The following is a 20657-nucleotide window of genomic DNA, read 5'->3' as shown; positions in this document are numbered from 1 at the left end:
TTATTTTTACATTTTTGCATTTTACATTTTTCATACTTTCATTCTGTGCTTGGAAACGGCAGAAAAATGTTATTTCTTCCTAAATACACAATCTACACTGACCCTGTGCACTCTTTCAGTTCCTAGCAAGGCTCGGGAGGTAACCTAGATAACAGTGCTAACTAAAACCCTGATCCAGTCACCATATTCAAGATAGCTAAGCTAGCCTAGCTAGGTTGAAAGGTAGGTAACTTAACTTAGAAATACAGATATATGGACAAAAGATAAATAGGTTCTTTTATATCATTACACAAAATAAAACCAAATTAAATAGCTAGCTATTGCTAGCTTACTAGCTAGCTAACCAACCTAGTTTTTTTTTTATTTTCTTTCATTTTAAATCAAGAGTATGGATAGATTATTATTATCATTATTGTTGTTATTATTATAATTAATTACAATGTGTAGCTAGCAACCTAACCTAGTTGGATATGTACGTTAGGCTAGCTACCTAGCTAACCTAGTTATTTAGCTATCTAGTTAACCTAGTTAGCTTTATATATTTAGTTAGCTAACCTAGCTAGGTACCTAACATTAGCTTTCTATCATAGTTTTATAGCTTTCTATCCTACATATGTAGCTTATGTTGCTTAGCTAGCTAACCTTGTTATATAACCTAGTTAGCAATCCTAGTTATGTAGCTAGCTAACTAGCTAGTTAGCTAGGTTAGCTAACTACGTTATCTAGCCATGTACCTAGCTAGGCTAGCTAACTAACTACATAAAGCTAACCTAGCTAATGTTAAAGTTAATCTAGCTAGCTAACCTAGTTTTATAACCTAGCTGGCTAAGCTAGCTAACCTATATAGAGTTAGCTAACTATAGCATCTGGTTGAAATGAAAATATAGCTAGTTAAGATATAAACCTGAGTTAAAGTATAGAGAAACTGCAAATATTCCAGAAATACTGAGGGCAGTAGTCAAACAAATGGGTAATTAAATATCTAACTAGATAAAATCTAAAAAATATATAACCCTAGTTAACAGTACTGTAAGAGTAATAAGAGATCCTTCAAATGCCAGCAGGTCTAGTGTTTCTTAGGATAATAGTGTCCACTGGTTAATTAGATTAAATATAACCTGTTGGATGTTCCTGTAACTCCTCTTCTTGTAGCAGTAATGGAGGTGTTACCTAATGAAGATCTGCCTTTGGAGCCCATCAGATCTGAAAATGTTGTGATTCGTGGCAAGGAGTTTTTGAGCTTTTTGGGCCAAACCCTGGTGCCGCCCTGCGTGAGTGGACTTGCTAGACATTTCACGATAATTATGTTATCGATTTATCATATAATATTGGGACATGACCTCAGTCATTGTTGGCCTCAATAATACACAGTATAGACATGTAAAGCCCATTAACATGAACAAGCTGGTATGCAGACCATGTTTAAAAAAACAAATGTTTATGCTATAATGTTTTTTATTATATTCTTCGATGACGAAAAACATGGATCACATGGATACATGGATCTCCATTTTTAGAGCATTTACATTGGTCTATTCATCCACTGTTTTTATACAGTTTACAGAGCAGCTACAGGGTCCAAATGATGTAGAAACACAAAAAAAAAACTAGATGGAGAAACATGTTTCTCATTGGACGACAGTGATATTTCAATTCCAGTGTCTGAAAATGAAGATTTCCTTCTTTTTAAAAGGGTGTAACTGCATTAGTTTACTATTATATTATCATTATGTCAATAGCACATATAGTGACAATAATATTTTTTTTCATAGTTAGTGTGAAAATATATTGTCCCTACAAAAATAGTTATTGTGACAGACCTCCTGGCTGCTAGTGTTATTCTTATTATCATTTATTCTTAATTCTTAAGTATGTTTTGCAATCAGGATCTGAGACCTCCTTATCTTTTTGAAGGAGCAGGATTGGTTTGTTGAATCTATTGTGCCATCCTTAGCTTGTATGGCTGTGGAAAATGGTGACCTCCTTTCACTACAGCAGTTTCTGCCTCTGGTAACTTGCAGTTTATATTCATGAACATGTTTACATTAAAATAGTTTGCCTACAATTTCAGTGTGGCTCTGCACTGCTTCTATATTCAGAAGACAAGAAATATAATATATATATATATATATATATATATATATATATATAAAATATATATATATAGTTAAAGTGCACATGTTATGCAAAACTCACTTTTTGCATGTTGTTGTATAAATATAATAATCCTACATTATGCAAATGTACATATAAATAAAAGTTCCTGTAAGGAATAAGGTTTTAGCTTAAGGTAACTAAATGCTTATTTCTATGAACATGTTAAGATTATTAAAATAACAGTCAGAAATGTTCTAACACTGTGGTTTTGTACTAATCATCATAAAAGTGATATTTTTAAGAGTGAACAATTTCTATTTTTTCCCTTGTTCTCTTGAGTTGCATTGGACCACTGGAGATTATGATGACACCACTGCCCTACATAAAGCCTGTGAGCTGGGTAAATTGGATATTGTGAAGTTCCTTGTGGACAAAGAAGCATTTTCTCAGCTAAACTGTTTTGAAAAAAACACCCTCCTTCTACTGGCCATTAGAAACAGGTACAGCTTTCTGGTTTGAAAAAAGTAACAAAAACCTACAATAGAGTGCGTCCAACTATATAGACAGAACTACACAAAAAATGTAGTTTCATGGAATCCATAACAGATCTATTGCTTTCCAGTGTTCTCAAAATTTAGCATCAAAATTTTCAAACAAATGTGAAAAGAATTTATTGAAAAGGTCACCTTTCCAACTGTCAAACGTTTGAGGCATGCTGGTCACTGTAACAAACATCTTTTGTTTCCCCATTTCTTACTTTGCATTTACATTTAAAGAGTGGACCTCTATATTTTCTAAAAAATATTTAATGTTTCCTGGCAAGAGTTTAAAAAGTTCCACACAGGAAGTGATGTAAGAATCAACAATAAACTACAGTTGTGTCCCAATTGCGTACTACACACTAATACTAACACTAATAAGTTATACGGTATACAAATCTTAATCCCTTTCTGTTTTGCATTGCTTTGTGAAATAGTAGTGTCCATTATAACCACACCCCAAAATCAACCGGTTTTAACTTGGGCAAATGAGAAATATAGGAAACACCTACCAAGGAAAAAGCAGGTAAATATAACCATAGCTTAAATGTCACCTTCCGCGAAAATCCGATTTTTCTTGTTTTTTGTGGAATACAGTAGGTCTCTCAGAGTTGAATGTGTACACCTGCACATTAAACTGTTTTGCAGCCCCCATTGTCTGCAGGAGCTAAGCAAAGAAATCCCCCCTCCCCCCCCTCCGAAAAACGGGTGAATTTTGAATTATCTTTCTGCCTACGTAGGCAGAAACTCACAGACCAGCCCACCTTGGCTCGAGAAACTCCCAGAGGCGGAGCTGAAGCGACGCAACATCACCGCTCATCAGTTAGGAGGTGGGAGGCAGTGAGCGGCAGAGCGGTGGAGGGGCTTCGCAGTGCTCCTAGCCAATCAGAGGAGAGATATTTGCATGCTGTTTGCATGTATGAATATTCATGAGCAAAGCTGGAATCCGGTCATTTTGGACACACCCCTAAAACAGTCCATTAAAAAAGAGCTATACAGAGACACCTGAGCACTTTTTTTTTTTACAAAAACGGCTCACATGTCATTCATTCATACTAGAGACCACAACTAGACATTTTAAAATGAAAGAAAAAACGACGGAAGGTGAGCTTTAAATAGAATGAATAAGCATAATTCGATATGCATAAATACAAGTAATTATGGCCATAAGTAAGATGTATTTATAAAGCACTCTTATAACAGCTTGTGTTGACCAAGGTACTGTACATAAAATATATAATATAAAAAAAAAAAAACATTGCTAACAAAAATAAAAAATGCTGTTTTGATAAAACAAATAAAATCAATTATCAGTAAACCAATTATCAGTAAACCAACTATCAGTAAACCCTTCCACAAATTAAAGCACTTTAAACAGTATTTATTTTCTGGATAGCACCTACTTATATCTTTATAAAAGACCTTAATGGAGAAAGCCCTAATTTTGGCTTCTGGCATCTGATCCACAGCAGTGTTTTCACTGGTTTTGTTCTTTTTTATCAAGCTCTGCTCATTAGTGAAATTATTTGTTGCTGTGCAGTGGTGCATCAAATACTTGTAGTCACATTGCCTTTCTTTATTGGATTTAACAGAGCAGAGCTGCTGCAGCGCTCAGTTCACTGATTTTGCTGCTCAAGAGATCCTACAGTTCCCAGATTCAGTTCCCTGAAAGTCTTAAAAATTAGGGGATTGGTGTGTTGAACGGAGAGGTTGTCAATATAACTATATTTTATAATATTTTGGTACAATAGATTTAATTATTTTAACACAATACTTTTTAAGCACATCGAGAATACCACTAATGCTTAAAGAATGCTGACCCAACTGCAAATCTCATTACAAAGAATGGTATTATTCCAGTTTAATTGGATGAAGGACGGGGCAATTTGAATAAAAAAAAAATATCAGTTTAGCTGTGATTTTGTGTATAAAGATAAATATTGTGATATAATATGTTTACCATATCGGCCAGGCCTAGTTAAACACCATGCTTATATGATCTTGTGGACATATGTGAAACAGATTGCATCAAAGCACCACACAAAAGCACTCAGTGCTGCCTAACTGAATAGTCACATTTTTTGGCTTTTATCACACATTGTCCAATCTCAAAAACTTCAAAATAAATAAGAAGAATATTTTCATTACTGTGTTAACAGTGCTTTGTGTGGAATAGAATAACAGGGTGTCATACATGTTTTAAATGCATGTAACTTAAACAAAGGCCTTTGACTTAAATCCATCTCCTAAAAGTCCTAAATTTTAAAAACTTCACAGACAGTGTACACAATTTTGGATTTATTTTGTGTATTTCATAATTTCCAAATTTAACATGCAATCTACCATACTTATTTAAGGCTCTTCAATCCTGGTAATGGTGCTCCCGTGCCCTGGAATTCTGATAGCGCTTGTTAATGAGCTGATTAGTTGAATCAGGTGTGGTGCAGAGCAGTGGGGTGACTGGAGGGGCACTATTTTCAGGTGTGTTTATTACTTAAATTATTATCTACTAGAAAAGGTACATTTAATGAAAAGTCGTTGGATAACCTTATTTTAAGTGTATGAACAGTAAGAGTGGGCGATATAGCCCTACAATAATATTACAGTATTTCATAATATATTTTGCTATAACAATATCCTCAGCCATATGAAAAACAAAAAAGTGTTTTAATGATTTTAAGGACAATATATTACAATAACAAAATATATGTTGATTTTATTATAAATATATCAGATTTAAACATTAAATAAAAACAAAAGAATTTGCAAACTGTACTATAAACAATAGTAACTTAGTTAGAGCAAGAATTATATTCCAGTGTAACAAAAAAAATATGTAACATGAAATAATGTAATGTAACAAAAATCTTCCACAATACTAAAGTTTAACATTTAGTGCATGCTTATTATTACTGTTATTATGAGGGCATGTATTACTGTTATTATTGTGTGCTTTTTGCAATTTCGCTATAATAACAATATCTAAAATTATCTTTAATATAATACAATGGTATTAAAAAAAGTCTTAAAAATTCCTCATATCTACAGAGACCCTTCATAGCCATAAGGTTATTTTTACTTTTGAACCACATTCAGTCATATTAAAGTACAGAAGGTATTGAGAAAGTAAAGAATCCCTCAGAAGTCTTTGTTCTGCCAAAATATTCCCGAAAACAAGTTGTAACACTATCCACACAGAAACGAAAGCGTCCCCTAGGATCTGCAGGCCTATCTTGATCTCACATTCATGAATCCACCATCAAAACAACAAGGGCAAAAACAGTCCTTGGCAGTCATTAAACTAAATGTCCTGCAGCAAAATAGTGGATATTAAAGTTCAGATTTTTAGAGAAATACAGCAAGAATTCCAATCTGTATTTTTACAACACACAATAGAAATAACAGAGACACATGTATATTATTTTCCTTCTTTCCTTCTAAGATTTTAAATAATCAAAACTACCCTGAGATATTACATTAAAGTAAAAAAAGCATCTAGTGTGTCCAAAAAATAAATCATGATTTTAATTAATACAATATTTTTTTAAGTGACTGACACCATTAACATAACGTGTGTGTGTCACTTGTCGACTGAATAATTTCCCTACATATATATGTATATATATATATATATATATATATATATATATATATATATATATATATACTGTACATATATTGTATATATCATGGTAAACCCTCTTAAAACCATGAAGCTACTGTGATTAATAGTCTTAGCAATATTTCAAAAATAATTATACATTTTAAGTAAGCATTTTAATTCATAGTGTAAACACATTTTTAAAACCACAGGCACTTGGACGTTGTGGAGTTCCTGCATATGAAAGGAGCCACTGTGGAAATGCATTCAGTGATGGTTGCTACAGAGATAATCCAGTAAGTCTTCTTCTCTTCTGTTCAGGACAGTGTATTTACTGTGTATTGATTTTTCTATGGTCTCTTACATCAGGTGGGTCTCAACCAAAGCTTTTTACATACTGTAGTTTTTGTCCTTCTTCATGTGCTGATGTTAAAACTTGAGAACTAGGGCATGGAAATATTTTTTTACTTTTTCTGAGGAACAGTTTCACCATTCTTTCTTCGTGAAAAGATTTTTCCATCTCTTGTTGGGTGATTGTCTGCTTCAGCTGCATTGTTTTAAACTGTTGACATTTCATTTGTGTTCATTTGAATTTATTATGCAATTTTTTTAAAGTATACATTTCTATTAAGGTTTATATAACGTATTGTTTGAACACATCGGATGTATTGATTTTTATTCTGACTAATTATATATATATATATATATATATATATATATATATATATATATATATATATATATATATATATATATATTTTTTTTTTTTTTTTTTTTTTATATACTTTCATGATTTAACTTCCCAGCTAACAATTTTTGGTTTTCCGTACGATGTCACAAATAACATTCAATCTTTCAATCTTTCTTGGTGTTGTTAGAATGTGTACTAGTGGTCCATAGCACACAGATTTAGAAATTCTTTGTTTCATGACAATTCAATGATCTGCTTTACATTCTGATTAACCTCTAACCCACAGAGCTGTTAAAAAGAAGGATTATGGTTTGCTGCGTGCCTGGTACCTAGCTGGAGTGGACATGGACAGTAAGGACTACAATGGCCACACTGCCATGGACCATGCACGTCGACTGAAAGACGAGGCCATAGTTCACAAACTTCAGGGGTACGGAGCAAATCTTCTGGTAAGCCTTCTATTGTGTTTAACTGGTCATGATACATAGGGTTTTCAGACCAGAGTCCTAACCAGTATTCATGTTTTTACATTTGGCTAGTCCAGTTAATTGGTTTCACATTGCAATATAAAATGCACACTACAGAACTTTGTTGCAGTGGTGTAAAGAAATCATCCAGTAATCAGTAGTTCTATCTAAATGACAAGAGTAATCTCAATAAAGCAGCAAAGAGAGCAGTTGAGTCACCTCTTTTTAAAGCAGGTGGAAGCTGTTGATTGGTTGAGAGCATGAACTCTCCTGGTGGAACTTGTGCATGCTTTCATTATTGATTAAAGAAAGGTCAACAGAAAAGGTTAGACAGGTTGGAGCAGATAGAAAGCCTACAGTAGCAGACCTGAATCCAGTAGAACACTTTGGAATATGTTTTTCATTAAATTTACCTCAGGAACACTCTCTCTCTCTCAGGGAGCTGTGAAGGCAGACAGTGCTGAACAAGATTCATCTTCAGAGGCTATATTTTATCCTGTCTCTACCCATCACTTCCCCACCAAACAGGCAGAGCTGCAGCAGAAGGAAAACTATGTGTAGTGTTTCTCCTCACACTTCTTTTAGTAGTTTGAAAACATTGTTCTTTGATAATCTCTTTTACTTAAATGTTCATATTCTCTCTCAATGAATTTAAGTCAAATTACTGTTCTGCTGGTTTATTATAAATTGAGTGTTGGTTTTCAGTTAATATTTAGCACGTACTGATAAAACTGGAAAATATTCTTACTATTTTCACAACTGTAGTTGTTTTTTCTAATTAAAACCAGTCAGTGAGTTTGTTAACTTAATTCTAAATGTTTCATCTGATTACACAACATTAAATGCTTTGCCAGGACTGTATGCACCTTAAAATGCTCCCTGGATTCACTAATTATACTTTGATACAGAAAGTGTATGATGGTATTACTGGCACACTTTCACTTAATCCCAGAGAATGAGGTCAATGTAGTTTTATTCGTTTAAGATTTCTCTTACAAGGACTGAACTCCATGAGGCCTACAGAAGCTGTGAAATGATGGTTAACTTCTTAGAGCCCCAATATAGGATAGGATAGTGTGTCTACTGAAATGTACTGACATTAGTGTAGTTAAAACAAGGTTTCAAAGAGTCAAAGTTTGTGGGAATGTGAGATTAAAATGGTGCACTTTGGTGACATCTGCTGATGAAATGTAAGTATATGCACTAGAAAAACAAAAACGTGCATGTTCATTTATAAATAGTCTATTAGATTTCCATTACAGACTAAATGTTTTAATCTGTTTAATAAGTTAAAATTAAGAATATAAAAGGTTTAAAATGAACCACATTTCTATCATTGCATCACAATCTTCCAGAACATACAGTACCAGTCAAAAGTTTGGACATCTCTTCTTATTCAATTTTTATATTGTACATTCGAAATTTAATATTGAACACATTAAAGCTATATAGGAACACATGCGGACTTATTTTATTATAAAAGTGTTCAACAAAACTAGAATATGTTATATACTTAAGATTCTTCTAAATAGTCATATTTAACTTTGAGGACAGATCTCTTGAGAAGGTGTGTCCAAACTTTTGACTGAGTGCATTTTCTTCTATCCTTTCTTAGGTTATTTAATGAAAGCCTCTTTATTTTTATGCGAGCTGTAATTTGTAGCTTTACTATTTATGAAACAATCTTTTGCAAATTAAATTTTTTTATTAGTGGCCAAACTCTAGCGGCCAAACAGCAACACTTCAAGCCTTTCCAAAAAGTATGAGAGCTGGTGATGGTAAAGTTGAGCACAGTTTTTAACATAGCATTATTACCAAGTATTTCTTCCGTCGTTTTTAACTTTTAACACACACTTTACGATATAACTTAAATTTGGAAAATGCAGATGGGCAGGGTTAAGCCAGATAGTGTCTTGACAGAGACCAACAGGGGGCGCATCAAAATGAATGGGTTTATATAGAACAAATAAGCAAAATCATAAACATAGCACAAAAAATAAGGACATTTGTGTTTGGTAGATTGTTAATTTGTTGTAACATTGCTTCTTTGCAATAAATTGTTTAGTGGTTAAAAGCTTGTTAATTTCCTTTTTACATTGGGCAACATTTGTAAGTAACATGAATTTGTAGGATGAGCTGCAGAGCTAAGTATGTGAGTTGCACATATTGGCCAAATATTCTCTACCATTGCCAAGCATCTTGTTTTGCTGTTGGTATTTTCACCTGATTCGTAACACCTGTGAGCATGGGCCCTGCAACTGTGGTCAATAGGTACCTGCTTCAAGAATCAGCATCATGCCACGATGACTGATCTGGATAGGGCCCATGTGATACGGCAACTTCAAGAATTGGCGGAGAGGATTTGGAAAATTTTTCATGGGTATAAGTATGTGGGCACAACCTACATGCTCGGCTCTGCTGCTTATCCCACAAATGCATGGACCTTGCAAATGTCGCACAATTTAGGCTAACCATACAGTAGACAACTTCGAAAAGACTCTGAAAACTCTGAAAATACTTTAAACGGACTAAAGTCTGACACTCTCTCACATCTAAAGACTTTTTAGTCACAGATTAGTTACAGGCTAAGATTTTGCAAAGACTGGGGATCTTTAAGGATTTTTTTTACTTTTATTTATATATACTTTCATTATTTTATACTTTATATACTATTTTATTCCATTCTGTCATGTTATAAAAGGAAAGACATGTCAAATAGACCTTCATACTCACTCCACAGATCCACAGTTTCTCCTTCCTTTGTACACTCCAGGAGAATGATTTTATCTGAACATCAGGACGAGAAAAAGGCTGACTTAAACCTTTAATCCTAACCTAAGATGACGCGACTGCAACTCAACTCAAGCAAGACTCTAATGATTTTTTTCCCCGACACTGGAAATGTGTCTATAATATTAAATAAGATCAATTGCAGAGAAGCATTATTACAACAGAGAAACCAGTGATGACAGTAACGCCTTACTTAGTAACGCGTTACTCTAATCTAACCCTTTTTCAGTAACGAGTAATCTAACGCGTTACTATTTCCAATCCAGTAATTAGATTAAAGTTACTTATTCAAGTCACTGTGCGGTACTCTCTCTCTCTCCACCTCACACACACACACGCACGCACGCTCCCTTCCCCAACCCCTCCGCTCCAACAGGTTCAGTGTTCAGATTTATAGTGTTTAAAAATATCAGGTCAAGAAAGAATTTCTTTATTTTATATTTTTTATAAAAACAAGTGTTTATGTTAAGTGAAATCAAGAAAGACCATATTTTATTTTTTATAAAAACAATTATTTATGTTAAATTCATTCAAGAGATTTTTTTTCAGTAAATAGTTCAACTTTAAGTGTCAAGAGATACATTGCTGCTATTAAAAATGCATTTTCCAATAAAGGCAGTATTGGCAAAACTGGTTATCATTTTTATGTTAAGGTGGGGGGAGGTGGTGTCTGCAGCTGCCTAAAGTAACTAATAAAGTAACTTGTAAAGTAACTTAGTTACTTTTAAAATCAAGTAATCCATAAAGTAACTAAGTTACTTTTTAAAGGAGTAATCAGTAATCAGTAATCGGATTACTTTTTCAAAGTAACTATACCATCACTGAGAGAAACCATAAAAAAAATCAATTCTGTTTTAAGCATTTTTAAACATGCTCTGTTAGTCCAACAGCATCAGCTTAACAACAAGTCAGCTCACATTAGCATTAATGCTATCGTAATTTCTGTCCGAATATTGTTTGCTGCCGAAAAATTAAATAAGTACAGCTATTACATGTTTGAGCCAGTACTTTATTTTACTTCCTAAAATTAAAAGAATATCCTGTACAAGTAGTCAGACACTATTTTTAAATTGTGTTTTTAGCCGTTTAGCTCCATTCACCCCATTTATTGAGGACTTCCTCGTGGGCTCCCTCTATCGGTCAGCAGGAAATTTCTGCTATAACAGGGGAGATGGGAGAGTGGGCAGGCTCGCCATAAACCAGCTGTGGTCAAGCCCTGCCCTCAGCTCCACCACGCTGCCCACACCCTGAGTTGCCAGGTTCGTAGGTTTCCAGCCAAAGTGGGCTTGTTTGAAATTCCAGTCGCGGGTAAAAAATAAAAAAGCGGCAAATGTGTAGAAGTCCAGACTAAAATCACTCTTTCTTGGATCACAACAATAAAAAACAGGAGAACAAGGAGGTAACCCATTGCAAGGACTAATAAATATTAACGTCACCATTGCATTTTGATTTTATTTTTTTTACATTTATTATGCAGTTCATCACGAAAAGCCATGGCCAAAGTGAAGCTTTATTTTTTCTTTTCACTCAGCTTTTTCATTTTGTATTTGACTGTGAAATACACGTATGGGAATGAAAATGAAATGGCAAGACATTTAATTTGCCCTGTGACCCTTATTATTTATTTTGTCATAATATTTTCCACACGTTCAGAAAAAGAAAGCACAAAACAATGTATGCATTTTCATGTTAGTATTTTCATTTCAGTTTTATTTTTGGCAGGATTTAGCTCCCATAAATCACAAGGCGATGAAAAAAATGTTAAAGAGGATAGAAGAGTTCAAAAGGGGCAAGAATAATAATTAGCAAAAGTCAGTTCTTTTTTTTGCTAATTATGTTACTATTAGATGTTCTTGACTGGGATATAAAACGGTTATAAAAGAACTCATAAAAGTAAAGTTACAATATTATTAAGATCTTTAAGACAAATAGCAATACTGATAATAAATCCATTATTAACAAAATACACTTGACATTTGCTTCAAACATGTAACAGACATATGTATATTGGGCTAGTTTAAGTATCTGAGGGCGGGTTTTAGACTGACTTTGGGCTGGATATTGTTTTGGACCTGGCAACCCTGCCTCACCTCCTTCTCCAGCATTTTCCTTCCCTGTTAAGCCAGGCGGACACTGTGCGATTTTAGCCCGATTTTAAGCCCGATCTGGTCGGATGCGACTGAATTTCATGATCGGGCCGAATTTTAGCTTGATCGTGCGTCGTTTGTCGTGCAGTGTGAGAGGGGAAGCCATGTCCGATTAATTGCCCATACGAGCTGCGAATGAGCAGTCGGACGCGACCAGGGATTTCTGACATGCCAGAAATTTTGGTCGCTTGTCTCACAGTGTGAGCTGTTTTGCGGGCCGATTTCTTAACGTCACGGCCTGTTTTCCCAAAAATCTGCACAGTAACTATATATAATTATTAGTCATATTTATTTCTGTCAGTTATAAGGATTTATATTTATGTTCGTTACACAGACTTATAGCTTAATATAGCAGACACAGGCATTCTGCTGTTTAAGAATTTCAACAGATGCTTATTCTCAGTCAATAGCTGGAGTTTTTGAAAAGAAAAATTAAAAGAGAAAATATCTTTGACAAACATAAATTTATTTTATTTCACTTTGCTATTATATCTGAAAAATAAAGCACATTGTCAGCCTCTGATGCTGCCCGTCAATTATATAAAACCTAAAACATGCACAGAAATATAATATATATTTTATTATTCGTTTCTTTTCGCCAGGGCAAATTTATTAAAATTATAAATATGTTAATTTATTAATTAAAATCTCGTCCAGTGCTCCAGAATATTAGCCAAAGCCAGCTTAGCGCAGCGCGTGGCATTGCGCGCGGCATTGCCCGCATAATAACCTCTGTCTTCTAAAATAAACGTTTTAATAAATAAGGTCGGAGAAGTGTAGTATAATTAGTGCTATTAAACTTACTAAAGCTAATAAATGTACTGATAATTAATCAAGATAAATCAGACAAAATGCGCTGCGCCTCTCTCTCGCTCTCTTTCGCAGCGCGGAGCTGAATTCAGCGCGAGGCTACAGAAACTCAGTTCAGTTGAATAAAAATAAGTAAGGGCCTGTAAGTACAAGCAAAGGGCCTGTAAGTAAATATTGTCAAATATAAAGAATAGTTTGAGGTTTTGGTGAGCTGTTTTCATGATTTGAAACTGAACTAACTGAAACTTTGATTAATCTGCAGAAAGCCTGGGTTATTTTAAACGAATTTTTAATGAGTTTATATTTTATATTTATTCATTTTAATTATTTTTCTTCTTTTATTAATCAAATCATTAAATATATATCTTCATAAGATATACATTTTTTACCTTTTATGTCAATTTTTATTATATTTTTTTAAGGTCCTATTTTTCCTTTTTTACGTATATATTTTATTCGTCTATAATAAATGTCAGTTTTTATTTATATTTTTTATATATTTTTTAAATCCCTTTTAAAATGTTAATGCTCAGCGGCACTGTAAATGAGGGTCCCTATCCAGTGTGAATAACCTATTGCTTGTTTAATATTCAGTGTTTCAAAACCAGTTTTTACATAAACAATAAACAGAATAAAAAATAAAATTATTTTATTTTATTTAAGCTGCTGGTGTTTCTTTCGCAGCCTGACGCGCAGTCATTTTTCTATGCGCTCTCCTTCTGTAAAACGGACAACCCGTAGAGTCCACGTCGCCTCAGCCACCTGCGAGTCCATGTACGTCTCTTCCGTGGACTTTCAGCGCACAACAGGGCACAAATAAGCAAAGCTAAGCGCTTTCTTTTGCAAGGCGTTGTGTTGAAGCGAGAGTTTGTACGCAAAGAAAGCTCCGCCTACGGGCTGCGTTTAGACGTGCAGTGTCAGCTCCCCTGTCGCAGCAGGTCAGTCGGACCGTACAGTGTGTGCAGATGAATCGCAGGCGTTGTTCATACACGACAAACGATTCAAACGTGCAGTTTGAGCTCTCCAGAACGCATCCGATTAAAAAAATCGCACAGTGTCCGCCTGGCTTTAAAGTAAAGCTGAAGTTCCTGTTAAAAAGTCACTATACTCCTTATAAAAGCCTGTTTTCTGTCCTATTTTTGGCTGATATCACCCAGACATTATCCTGTAAAGGTAAAGATAGAGGGGAAACGTAATAAGTGTAGGTTAATAGTTTTAGTAGCTGTAAAATGTTTAACATGGCATGGCTGTTCGTCCTGGTATCGCTGATTTTGTCCACGCCGGCGTGTTTAAGTCAGTCCTCGGGGTCTGAAAACCAGCCCAAAGCCTCTGGTTTGTGGCAGACTCTGCAGTCAGTGTCCACCAGTCTGTGTGAGGACGGACACGGGTTCCTGGTGTCTCTGTTTGGCAGACAGTCCGTGGATTCAGGACTGAAGGTGGGTACAACTTGGTTTAATGTCTGTGGACGAGAAAAACCCAGCCATTAGTCAGTATACTACTTCGTTACTACTTTGTTTTAAGTCCAGAACAAAACATAGCTAGAACATATGACTATACAGTACCAGTCAAAAGTTTATTATTATTTATTATTAAAGTTATGTAAATTAGGAAGGAAAACTTGTGGAAATATTTAGCAAACAAAAAGTGTTAAACAAACCTAAATATGTTTTAGGTCTTGCTTAAAGTTAACTAATAACTTTACATCAGCTATATTGTGAAACCATATTTTTCACTTTTTTTGTAGTTTTGTTGTTTTGTAATTGTTTTTTGTTATTGTTTTAAAGCAAGGTATGCAAAATACATTTAGGGTATTTGTTAAATGAATGCAATGTTGAAAAAGGTGAAATTTATTATTCAACAAATCTTGGTGCATCTTTAAAAAAAAAAAAAAAAAAAAAAACACCTTACTTTAAATTGCAGTAGCTGATGAAACATTTTCAAAATAAAGTTCAAATTCATTATAAATAAAGTCCTGTATGAAGCCAAAAGTGTTTTGACTTAGTCTTCAAGGGGGGGTGTCATAAAGCCAAAACAGATGAAAAAGGATTTTTGACTGTATTAAAGGGCAACCTTGAATCTCATGGTAAATTTGGTGTATTAGCTTGTGTCTTTGGCTTTAAGAATAAACATCACTTAAATGTAAAGCAGGAGAGTCCAAACGTCTAGAAAATGTTTTTAACGCATTTGTTCAAAATTGGATCAGATACAGTGGCATTCAGAAAAGGAAGTTAAATTTTCTGTTATGTTTAGACGTAAGAATGTTGTTCTCGTTTTATTGGCTGTATTGTTTTTGTGTTTTTAAACAGACCCTAAGAGAGATTACAACGTGGGCTTTAGAGTCTACTGCTGGTTCTCTGAACATACTGGCCTCATATGTCACAGAAGTGCTAGGAGCAGCTGGAATCACTGGTGAATCTACATTATTTCTAAAAACACTACATTATTTAAGTCTGTAATGAATAGTTTTGCTGCACTTTAGAAGTGTATGATATGTGTGATCTTGGTGTTGGATATCCTGATGTCAATGTGAAACATGATAAATTAAGATCCTGAATTAAGTTCCTCAAAGATTATTCAGCATTCATGTTCTGCCTCACTGTCCCCCACTCTACCTCACCATCCTTCATTCTAACCTTGCTCTACCTCACTGTCCCCCACTCTACCTCACCATCCTTCATTCTAACCTTGCTCTACCTCACTGTCCCCCACTCTACCTCACCATCCTTCATTCTAACCTTGCTCTACCTCACTGTACTTCATTCTAACCTTGCTCTACCTCACTGTCCCCCACTCTACCTCACCATCCTTCATTCTAACCTTGCTCTACCTCACTGTCCCCCACTCTACCTCACCATCCTTCATTCTAACCTTGCTCTACCTCACTGTACTTCATTCTAACCTTGCTCTACCTCACTGTCCCCCACTCTACCTCACCATCCTTCATTCTAACCTTGCTCTACCTCACTGTCCCCCACTCTACCTCACCATCCTTCATTCTAACCTTGCTCTACCTCACTGCCCCCACTCTAAAGCCTGCTGTACCTCACTATATCTTGCTGTACCCCACTCTACCTCATTTTAACCTTACTGTAACCCAGTGTAGCTTACTGTAACCCGCTCTACCTTACTCTTGCCTGCTCTACCTTTTTCTACCCTGCCTCTCTACTTTACTCTACCCAACTGTACCTTGCTCTAACTCAACACAACGAAGTCTAGTTTTAACCTTTTCTGAATTACAGGCCAGGCTTTCTTAAAGAACAAACATTTATTTTAGTCATTAAAGCACTGTTAAACTAAAACTGTTTCCCACACAGAGATTAAGCTTAGTCTTGGGCTACAAAGTATTTAGAATGGAGAATTTTCTAATAAATGAAAATTTTGTGAACGACTATGCCTGTCCAGGAAACAAACCCTTAAAATGTATTTTAAAATATAAAATGTTAATATAACATTAGCCCATTAATGGCCTAATAATCAGGTCCTAATAAAAAAAAAAAACATTTATTACTCTTATTGCTACACTGAGTAATTGTTGATTGGAAGATTTGTAGAATTGATGCTTATATGTATTTCCCTTTTTTTTGCCTTCAAGCCAATCTGCCTGTGAAGCGCATCACTCCGGAAGGTGTTGCGTTTGTTACTAAGTGGGTCCTGTTGGCTGTGCTTGTCTACTGGATCCTGTCCTTGGCGGTGTGCTTTGTATCAGGGATAGTGCAGCGTACTCTGTGGCTAGTGAAGATCACTGTCGCCATTGCCATGTTTGGTCTCATTCTAAGTGATACTGGTGCCACTGCTGAAACCACAGCAATGAGACTGGCTGGATTAGTGCTTGCCTGCATCCTGCTGGGTATCGGACCCTCACCGTTCAAGGGAGATACAAATACACACATGGAAGTGAAAGTTAAGGTGCTGGAGAGGAAGGTAAGAGAGTTGGAGAAGAAGAGCAAAGATGACTAAGGGGCACAAATCCAGGATCACTAAACTGAAATGATCCTGACTTTAGATCTGTGTTTTGTGACTGAATTATTATATTATATCATACTCTTAAGCCTTGACCTGAGGACTGTATATATATTTTTTTTGTGTTTCAGCTCTGTTACAGCAAATTTAATGCAAAAACTGAATCACAAGGGTTTGATTTTCTGGACAGGGATTAATCCTATTTTTTGTTCGTCTTCAATGAAAACCTCTCCATTTCAAAATGCTGTGCTGTTTTGTTTGTGTATTCTGTAAATGTCCTTATTTCATTCTGATAGAGCTTGACAAGATGCATAATATAGCTATTATGTATGTTCTACTAGGTTGATACAAAACAGCATCTTTTTAAAGAGATTCCTTTTTTTTCTATTCTGTATTATGTATGTTAGGAATGCATGAAATATTTGGCAACCAAATAAGTGAAAAGACAGAAAAGTTATACTGTTACACATTTATTGACGTCATTTTGCAGCCTTTCTTGTGTCTTTGGAATATGGTGGAGACAGGCTCACAATCAGTTGTAGTTGTGTAATTGTTTTTTATATATATAATATAAATGAAAGGCAAAAATACATTAAGGCTATGCTATTTATTTAACGGTGAAGTGTGGAAACAGATGTGGGCAATTTAATAATAGCTTGTGGAAAAAGTATTCAGCTTTCAGCCAAAAACTGATTTTGGTGCATCCCTAAAAAATGGGACAGTGTACATCGGATGTGTTTACATCAGGAAACAATTTTATTTACTTTGAAAAATAACCTATTTTTTTTTATTTCCTCTGGTTTATATTATCACTACTGTGAACAATTCTGAAAGTCCACACCATAATCTGAACCAAGATTATTTTGTACACTAGGGGTGGGCGATATGGCTCTAAAATAATATCACGATATTTCATGGTATTTTCACAATAACGATACTTTTGGTGATTTGACAAAACACTAAATTAGAAAAATTATTTAAAATTTTATTATTGCATGCAATATGATATGGCTAACTGAGATATTAAAAAAAATAATAATTTTATCAGATTTGTAACAGAAGCCAATGATTCAGAATGTCATGATACTAGCAGTGCACTCCAAATATCTCCATATATCCAGGATTAAAGTTATATAATCTGTCTATAGTAGATATATAATGGGGAATGAGAACAGTGTGAATTTTTCCTTTGCTAAAAACGGTAAAAAAGTAGTACCCTGTTGTGATAAGTAGGGGTGGGTCATAGGGCACGATATTTCAGGGTATAATATTGTTCACGATATTCAATTTTTTTGGCGATATTATTACATACGATACAATGTGGCACACCCCTATTGTACACTTTGTTTTACACTGCCCTTTAATGAGCAGCTTAAACCACTTGTCTTTACCTACATGGGCTGTGTCCCAATACTTGAATTTGTGTGTTGAATGTTGTCAATTTAGAGAGTTGCCTTTTTAGATGTTGTCAAATTCTGCCTTCCTACCAGAATCTGACTCCCTTCAATTGAGGTGCAACATCAGATTACCCTCAGATTTATTTGATCTCTGTTTATAAGTAAGATAAAATATATCGTATACAGTAGATTCAGGAGTCACCAGTGTAATCTGTGTATGATGCGCATGCACATGAAGGGGAGTCAGAAATCGACACAACGTTGTTGTTTTTTCTCTCTTTTGTTTAATGGGTCAATATAGACTGCCTCAGCTTCCTGTATTTGATCCGACAGTGCGAACCATTTAAAAACGTTCAGGTGTGTGGGAGTAATAGGCATGAAAACACTAGTTACATTAATAATTTATTGTTTAAAATACAACTGTTGTTTTCATTTAATTTGTGCGCAGAAAGATTAATGACATTTGTTGTGTCTATATTGTGTTGTGATTTTAATAACACCTTGCACAAACAACATGGGACAGATATATTAACAATCTTATTTGTTGAGGTTTATGTTAAACCTTATCAGGAAAAAAACACCAATCTAGCTTCTTTTGTCATTCATCTTGAATTGAGAAGAATCTGCAGAATTCCTCACACGGTTGAAATGCGTGGCAGCTAAGCTGTGTTTAATCAGTGCTATTTCTGTTGAAAGAGTGTCCTCTAAAGCAGCCAAAGAAACACAAAATGTACAAATATGTTTTCACATTTTTATTAATAATATTTTGACCTACATCTCATAGTTTACGGGTTGTGCTGGGTTATATTTTATATAACTGTGTTGTTAGGATCTACAAACACTAGGTATAGTAATAAAATGTTTTAAAATATTAAACATGTGGCAAGTGTTTGGTGTCAATATTGTTCTCAGCTCTGCGGTGACACTGACAATGAGAAATATGCAGGCATGAATATTTGAAATAATTTGAATACTTCGACAAAGGCCAAAATGCCTTGGCCAGATGACTGGTAGGAAGCATCTCCTGGGTCTTGTGCCATAGTGTTTTATTTCATTTAAATGTTGACAGATGGTTTACACTGACACTGATGCATCCTGCACCTGCAGGAGAGCTTGTATTTCTTTGGAGCTTGATTGGGGCTGCTCATCCTTCATCTGGACTATCCTGTGTTGTAACCTTTAATAATATTTTCTCTTCTGTCAACGTCCAGGAAAAGTAGCTACACTGCCATGGATTTTACATGTTTTGAATATGTTGTGCACCGTGTTCAAAAAAATATCAAGATCTCTGGAGATGGTCTTGGTAAAATTAAGATTGTGGATATTTAATTTATATTGGTAGATAAGTGGCATTTATGCATGTAACTGTTTTTGGTGACTGACAAACCTTTGCCAGTGTCTTGCCAATGTGGTTCTTTCTTTACACACTGAAATTCCCTCCAATTCACTGTAGAGGAAAAGCATGCAAATCCCTTTCAATTTTTAAAACATTATTGATTGACAAACTGGAGATCTTCTGCCCATCTTTAATTTGCTCCTCACACTTTTGTGGATACTGCTGTCATATCAAATCATGATTACAATCACCTGTGCATGACATCATCTCATCATATTTGTATTAAATATAAAATAAAAAGTTCCGCCTCTGGTTGCATTCAGTACATGTACCCATTTCTAATTGAATGTACATGAAACATGAAGAGGATTTTTTGTAAATGTATTTTTTCTGTCTACATCTTATTACTTTAGCTTTTCTTGGGCTCCAAAAAAAGCAACATTCTCTTTAAAATAATCCTATTTGAATATACTTCAAGACAGACAGTTGCAGACAAAGACAATTATAAGATAAAATGAGATGTGATTATTGATGCCCACACAACAGTGGAGTTTCTTATTTTTTTTTTGCATGTTTGTCACTCTTAAATGTTTTAGATCATCACAAATGTAAATATTAGTCAAAGACAACACAAGTAATCAGTTTTTAAATAAAAGTTTTTATTATTAAAGGAGAAAAAAAATCTAAACCTACATGGCTCTGTGTAAAAAAGTGTTTTCCCCCCTAAAACCTACTAAGTTGGGCCACTCTTAGCAGCAACAACTGCAATCAAGTATTTGTGGTAACTTGCAGTGAGTCTTTTACAGTGCTGTGGAGGAATTG

At 34.7% G+C, this 20657-nt stretch overlaps 2 protein-coding genes and 1 long non-coding RNA gene across 7 annotated transcripts; 2 read left to right on the top strand and 1 right to left on the bottom strand.

Annotated features, from left to right (window-relative positions):
• Positions 1-58: 58 nt before the first annotated feature.
• si:dkey-9i23.14 (60 kDa lysophospholipase) lies at positions 59-8717 on the top strand. 5 transcript variants are annotated; one of them, XM_022685003.2, is made up of 7 exons: positions 64-222; positions 1153-1271; positions 1921-2010; positions 2437-2597; positions 6450-6533; positions 7215-7377; positions 7834-8717. In XM_022685003.2, the coding sequence occupies exons 2-7, from the start codon at positions 1158-1160 to the stop codon at positions 7954-7956; spliced, it is 735 nt and encodes a 244-aa protein (XP_022540724.1). In that variant the 5' UTR covers positions 64-222; positions 1153-1157; the 3' UTR covers positions 7957-8717. The 5 variants fall into 5 exon arrangements, with proteins under 5 accessions (XP_049337737.1, XP_049337736.1, XP_022540724.1 ...); XM_022685002.2 differs by having other exon boundaries at positions 67-222; positions 1156-1271; positions 1915-2010; XM_022685001.2 differs by having other exon boundaries at positions 69-222; positions 1915-2010.
• A 5499-nt stretch (positions 8718-14216) lies between these two features.
• On the top strand, positions 14217-19375 carry tmem109 (transmembrane protein 109). Its single transcript, XM_007229480.4, has 3 exons — positions 14217-14578; positions 15449-15551; positions 16735-19375. The coding sequence occupies exons 1-3, from the start codon at positions 14372-14374 to the stop codon at positions 17097-17099; spliced, it is 675 nt and encodes a 224-aa protein (XP_007229542.3). The 5' UTR covers positions 14217-14371; the 3' UTR covers positions 17100-19375.
• Positions 15809-16206, bottom strand: LOC125803005 (uncharacterized). Its single transcript, XR_007440061.1, has 3 exons — positions 16052-16206; positions 15919-16020; positions 15809-15887 (listed from the first exon to the last, which is right to left on the bottom strand). It is a non-coding gene; the product is annotated as an uncharacterized LOC125803005 (long non-coding RNA).
• Positions 19376-20657: the final 1282 nt, after the last annotated feature.

This window comes from Astyanax mexicanus, chromosome 7 (genome assembly GCF_023375975.1).
Source record: "Astyanax mexicanus isolate ESR-SI-001 chromosome 7, AstMex3_surface, whole genome shotgun sequence".
Lineage (NCBI taxonomy): Eukaryota > Metazoa > Chordata > Actinopteri > Characiformes > Acestrorhamphidae > Astyanax > Astyanax mexicanus.
This window is presented reverse-complemented; position numbering and strand designations above follow the sequence as displayed.